General features: G+C 40.7%; 1 protein-coding gene across 1 annotated transcript; it reads right to left on the bottom strand.

Annotated features, from left to right (window-relative positions):
* Positions 1-1,843: 1,843 nt before the first annotated feature.
* LOC130934047 (uncharacterized) lies at positions 1,844-4,375 on the bottom strand. The gene is made up of 2 exons (XM_057863637.1): positions 3,505-4,375; positions 1,844-2,121 (listed from the first exon to the last, which is right to left on the bottom strand). Exons 1-2 carry the CDS (start codon positions 4,373-4,375, stop codon positions 1,844-1,846), a joined length of 1,149 nt encoding a protein of 382 aa, XP_057719620.1.
* Between the last annotated feature and the right edge of the window lie 1,527 nt (positions 4,376-5,902).

The raw sequence follows: 5,902 nt of genomic DNA, 5'->3' as shown, positions 1-5,902 counted from the left end.
TTGAGTGGTTTTATCAAGTCTTCACCCACTTATTCATATAATTTGCATGTATTTACAATTCCTTCTTGAAAATGTTCCATGATTGAAAACTTGCTTCCTAAAGACCTTTTAATTGTATATTTTTATTTTCCTTTGTACCATTCGATACCGTGATCTGTGTGTTAAGTGTTTCAGGCTTCATAGGGCAGGAATGGCATAAGGAATGGAGAGGAAGCTTGCAAAAATGGAAGGAACACAAGGAATTGAGGAGATGACCAGCGAGAAGTGACGCGGGTGCATGGCTCACGTGACCGCACGAAATGGAGGAAATCACAGTGACGCGCTTGCATGCCTGATGTGACCGCGTGGATTGGAAGCTGCAGAGTGACGCGAATGCGTGGACGACGCGCACGCGTGGCACGGGAAACGATGAGTGACGCAAATGCGTGGACGACATGGTCACGTGACGTGCGTGATCTGCAGAATTACAAAAGTCGTTGGCATAGATTCTGGGCTGCGTTTCAACCCAGTTTTTGGCCCAGAAACACAGATTAGAGCCAGGGAACATGCAGAGACAAGGGGAAGAATTCATTCCGCATAATTTCTTATTTTTAGATCTGATTTTACTGCACCCCTAGGTTTCTCTTTTTACATTCACAATTTAGGATTTGAAGATTTTTTTTTTGGCTTTGGCTTTTGAGAAGAGTCTACCTCCGGAACTGGTCATTCTATTTTGTTTATCTACCTTTCATTTACTCTTCCATATTCTTAAATTGTCCAAAGTTAACACTGGATTATTTTTAGAGTTCATTAATACAAGACTATTTTTACTTTTAATTAATCTCTTTGATTATTGTTTATTATGTCTCTTTTTACTTTTCCCATTAATTTTGTGAAGTCTACATTTATGATGATGGAGTAGTTCCCCAACTTGATTGGGAGTTGATTAAAAGGAGAACCTTGAGTTAGAATACTCAAGAGTTCAATTTTAATTGGTTCATTGTTGGTTGGCTTGTTAGTCACTAACTCTAATCCTTCCTAAGGGAGAAGATTAGAACTTGTGAATAGAAGTTGACTTTTAATTTGACTTTCTTTCATTCGTTGAGGGTTGACTAAATGAAAACAATGACTAATTATTAATTGATCTTGACAAAATGCCAACAAGGATAGAACTTCTAATTAATCTTCTCGCGGTCAAGATTTTTATTTAAATCATATAAATTCTCTAATTTAATTTTTTGTTCATCAAACTCAAAACCCATTTGGAAAACCTCTGATTGATAAAATAGCACATCTTCCTGCAACTTGTTGGGAGACGACCTGGGACTCATACTCCCAGTATTTTATTTCTAAAATTTGTGACAACTCTTTTCTAAATTGATAAGTGGATTTTCACCGGTTAAGAACTGTACTTGCAACGCCATTTTTCTAAATAATTCCTAATTTGCCAATTTCCGCTTACGTCAGGGTGTAATTGTGGTATTTTTTGTTTTTTTCTCCATGTCGATCTTCCTTCTTTTTGATATTCTTTGTCCTTATCCCAGGAGGTGAATCCGGATTTCGAGGCATTGATGAGGCCCATAATGGCAGCCTCTGATGGTAGGTTCTGTATGTCGAGGCACGTTTTATTGAACCTTTCCATGTAGTTGCGGAGAGTTTTCCGTTCTCCTTGCCTAATTCTTAATAGACTTAGAGCATGCTTAGCCTTGTCTTTTTGGATGGAGAATCTGGCCAAAAATTTCTTGGCCAAGTCGTCGAAACTCGAGATGGATCTAGGAGGTAGATTATCGAACCACCTAATTGCCATTTTCGTTAAAATTGTCGGAAAGGCTTCGCAACGAACAGCATCAGAGGTGTCGGTGAGTTACATTTTGCTTCTAAAATTGCTGAGATGATGGCTGGGATCTGTAGTGTCATCGTATAAAGTCATATCTAGGAGTTTAAAGTCCTTTGGGATTTTGGTCTTCATGATCTCTTTGGTGAACGAATCTTGGTCCTTGCAGGAGCTATCCACATGAGGGGATTGGTTGGCTTTGGTCTTGAGATCGGCTTCAAGTTTTAGGAGTTTGTCCTCCAATTCCTGGCTTCGCCTTATTTCCATCTGTAGGTCTTTCTCAGCCTCTCGTTGACGTAGGGCTTCTTCTTCAAGTTATTTTAAACGGTCTTGAAGTGCATCCATAGCTCCCGCGTTTAGAGAGTTCTTTTTATTATTAAGTTGGGAAATATCCGTTGATGTGGTGTCCGTATTTTTGTGCGGTATTCTATCTTCTAGATCTGAAGTGTGGTCGTTGTCATGGTCGTCCGCCATGATGATGGGATGACTTCCAGGTTACCCAGCAACGGCGCCAATGTTCCGAGGGTTATCTGAAACTGTAGGTCGATCTCGGACGAGATCTTCTATGCTGGTCGAAGCGGTGGCATCCGACTTGTTGGACTTGGTGATGGTTCTGATCCTTCGTCACCGGAGGGTGATGGTACATGCAAGGGACTCCGATGCTTAAGTTAGCAAGGATATTAAGCAGGTTTTTTAGTAGAATCAGAGTATGAGTTATACTTGGGTGCCTCAGTGTATTTATAGTAGCGTGGAGTGACCTTCTTAGATAAGATAAGTTAGTTATCTTATCTTATCTTTATCTTTTTGAGTGAGGTCATCTTATCTTTCAAGGGAACCGACTTTCTCCTTACGGGCTTGGACTGCCTTGGGCTTTGGTACGCTGTCCTCTGTTAGGGCCCTTCTTTGGGCTTTCCTGGTGACTTGGACGAGCTCTCTGAAAAAAAGTCAGGTCGTCCTGACCTGAAGAGGTCGGTTGCTTTGTCTGTAGAACATCCCGGGTCAGACAGCTCGACCTTGGGTATGAACAAAAACCAAATTGGTTTCTTGGCACCGTTTCAAGACTAGGATAAGATGATGCAAGCAAGCATTGAAAGTGTCACCAAAAACAGAGAAATCATCCATGAAATCTTCAATAAACCTTTCTACCATATCTGAGAAGATTGATAGCATGCATCTCTAGAAGGTAGCTGGGGCATTACACAACCCGAATGGCATTCTTCTATATGCAAAGACTCCAAAGGGACAGGTGAATGAGGTTTTCTCCTGATCCATAGGGTCCACCACTATTTGATTGTAGCCAGAATATCCATCTAAGAAGCAGTAATAGGCATGGCCAGCCAACCTTTCAAGCATTTGGTCAATGAAAAGAAGGGGGAAGTGGTCTTTTCTCGTGGCATCATTCAGCCTTCTATAATCAATATGCATCCTCCATTCTATCACAGTTTTTGTGGGAATAAGCTCATTCTTCTCATTAACAATGACAGTCATCCCACCTTTCTTTGGCACCACTTGAACCGGGCTTACCCATGAGCTGTCAGAATTAGGATAGATGATTCCTGCATTCCATAGCTTCATCAGTTCTTTCTGAACAACTTCTTTCATTGTGGAGTTTAGCTTTCTCTGAGGTTGAACCACTGGTTTGGAATTGTCCTCCAAAAGTATCTTGTGCATGCATATGGTAGGGCTTATGCCTTTCAAGTCATCAATTGTCCACCCCAATGCATCTTTGTAGTCTTTCAATACAACAAGAAGTTTGCTTTCTTCTTCTCCACTTAAGGCAGAGTTAATAATCACTGGAAAACTATCTTCCTTACCAAGAAATACATATTTAAGGTGTGGAGGAAGAGGCTTCAGATCTTGTTTTGGTTTCTCCTTTATCTCACCTTTAGAGGGAATTTCAGTCACTTGTTCTTCAGAGACTTCTTGAACGACTTCTGTCTCTTCTTCTTGTTCTTCTTGACCGTTGACTTCAAACACTTCCTCCATTAGTTCTTCTATCATTTCCACTTTCATGTGTTGTGCTTTCTCAAGAGGGTATTCCATAGCTTTGAAGACATTGATGCTCATTTGCTCATCATGCACCCTGAGGATCATTTCACCTTTCTCTACATCTATAATGGCCCTTGCTGTGGCCAAGAAAGGTGTACCCAAGATAATTGAGTCATGCCCTTCTTCTTCCATGTCTAAAATGACAAAGTTAGCAGGAAAGATGAATTCTCCAACCTTCATTAACAAATTCTCCACCACTCCATTAGGTATCTTGAGTGATCGATCTGCCATTTGGAGTGACATTCTAGTTGGTTTGAGTTCCTCTATTGCAAGCTGCTTCATTAATGAGAGAGGCATCAAGTTGATGCTGGCTCCTTGATCACAGAGGGCTTTGTCCAATAGTATGCTGCCAGTAGTACATGACAGAAAGAAGCTTCCAGGGTCCTTGAGCTTTGGTGGTAATCCTTTCTGAATCACAACGCTATATTCTTGAGTTAGAATTACTCTTTCTTTTTCATCCCAGTGTCTCTTTTTGTTGATAATCTCCTTTAAGAATTTTGCATACAGAGGCATCTGCTCCAATGCTTTAGCAAGTGGAATATTGATTCCCAGCTTCTTGAAAACTTATAGGAACTTGGGGAACTATTGGTCTTTAAGCTCTCTGTTGAACCTTTGAGGATATGGAAGGGAAGGAGTGTATGGCTTCTCCACCTTCTTCTGTTCTTGTGGATGCTCCTTCATGATTTGTTTTCCTTTCTTTGAAGCCTGGAACTCTGTCTCCTTCTGTTTGGACTCCTCTTGGTCTTACTTGTGTTTTTCTCTTCCTTGCTTCTTGCTACCAATATCATTCTCCACAGGCTTCTTGTTAGCTTCTTTGTCATTCTCCAGGGTTCTTCCACTCCTTAATTGGATTACTTTACATTCTTCTTTAGGGTTGGGAATGATATCACTTGGATGTGCACTGGTTGGTCTTTCAGCCACTGTTTGCTTGGATAGTTGTCTAATTTGTCTTTCCAGATTCCTTAGTGAAGTTTCATGGTTCTTATTGGCCAATTCTTGATGCTTAATCATCTTCTCCATCATCATCTCCAAGTTGAAGATCCTTTGAACTTCTTGATGTGGTTGTGGTTGAGCATGGGATGTAGATGGTGGACGATAATTGTTTTGGTTAGTGGATGGGTTGTTGGGTGGATAGTAGTTGGGTTGAGGTTGATTATTTTGTGGTTTTCTGTATTGGTTTTGGTTAGTGTTTTGATGGTTTTGATGGTTTGTGTTTCTGGAATTGTTCTGGTTTGAGTTTCTCTGCCAAGGCTACTGGTTTTGGTTGTCTCCCCACCTCAAATTGGGGTGGTTCCTCCAAGATAAGTTGTAGGTATCTCCATGGAACTCATTTTGTCCAGCTCCTTGGTTGTGCATGTATTGGACTTGCTCAGGCTGTTGCTCTTCATAGCTCTCTTCATTTTGTCTCTATGTAGGTTATGGTTGATTTGTAGTGTTTATTGCTGCAATTTAAAGACTATCAATACTCTTGGCCATCATCTCCATTTTTTGTTGAATCTGTTGGTGCATCACCTTGTTTTGTGCCAAGATGGTGTCCACACCTTCAAGTTCTATCACGCCTCTCTTTGGAGCTGGTTGGTGCTGCCTTTGATGAGTATAGAAGTATTGGTTGTTGGCTACAGTATCTATTAGATTCTGAGCTTCCTCAGCTGTCTTCATTAGTTGCACTAAACCTCTAGCAGAATAATCCAAAGCTTCTCGAGCTTTTAAAGTCAATCCCTCATAGAAATCTTGAAGTCTGTCCCATTCATTAAACATCTCCGATGGACACTTCCTAATCAAGGCTTTGTATCTTTCTCAGGCCTCATAAAGTGATTCTCCATTCATTTGGATGAAGGTTTGCACCACTACCTTCAATCTTATGATCCTCTGAGGTGGGTAGAATTTAGCCAAAAATTTGCTCACTAAATTCTCCCAATGGTTGATGCTTTCTTTGGAAAATGCTTCTAACCATTGAATTACTTTATCCTTCAGGGAAAATGGAAACAGCAGCAACTTATAGATGTCTGGGTGTACACCATTTGTCTTAACTGTGTCACA

The sequence above is a fragment of the Arachis stenosperma genome, chromosome 6 (genome assembly GCF_014773155.1).
Source record: "Arachis stenosperma cultivar V10309 chromosome 6, arast.V10309.gnm1.PFL2, whole genome shotgun sequence".
Lineage (NCBI taxonomy): Eukaryota > Viridiplantae > Streptophyta > Magnoliopsida > Fabales > Fabaceae > Arachis > Arachis stenosperma.
Note: the sequence above shows the minus strand (reverse complement) of the source record. Positions and strands in the feature narration are given on the sequence as shown.

Excerpts from the sequence above, each read along its gene's own strand:
- LOC130934047 (XM_057863637.1), bottom strand. The coding sequence starts at position 4,375 with ATGCCTCTGTATGCAAAATTCTTAAAGGAGATTATCAACAAAAAGAGA. Across the intron at positions 2,122-3,504 it reads GACAATTGATGACTTGAAAG|AAGAAGCCCTACGTCAACGA; the intron begins GCATAAGCCCTA and ends AATAACTTGAAG.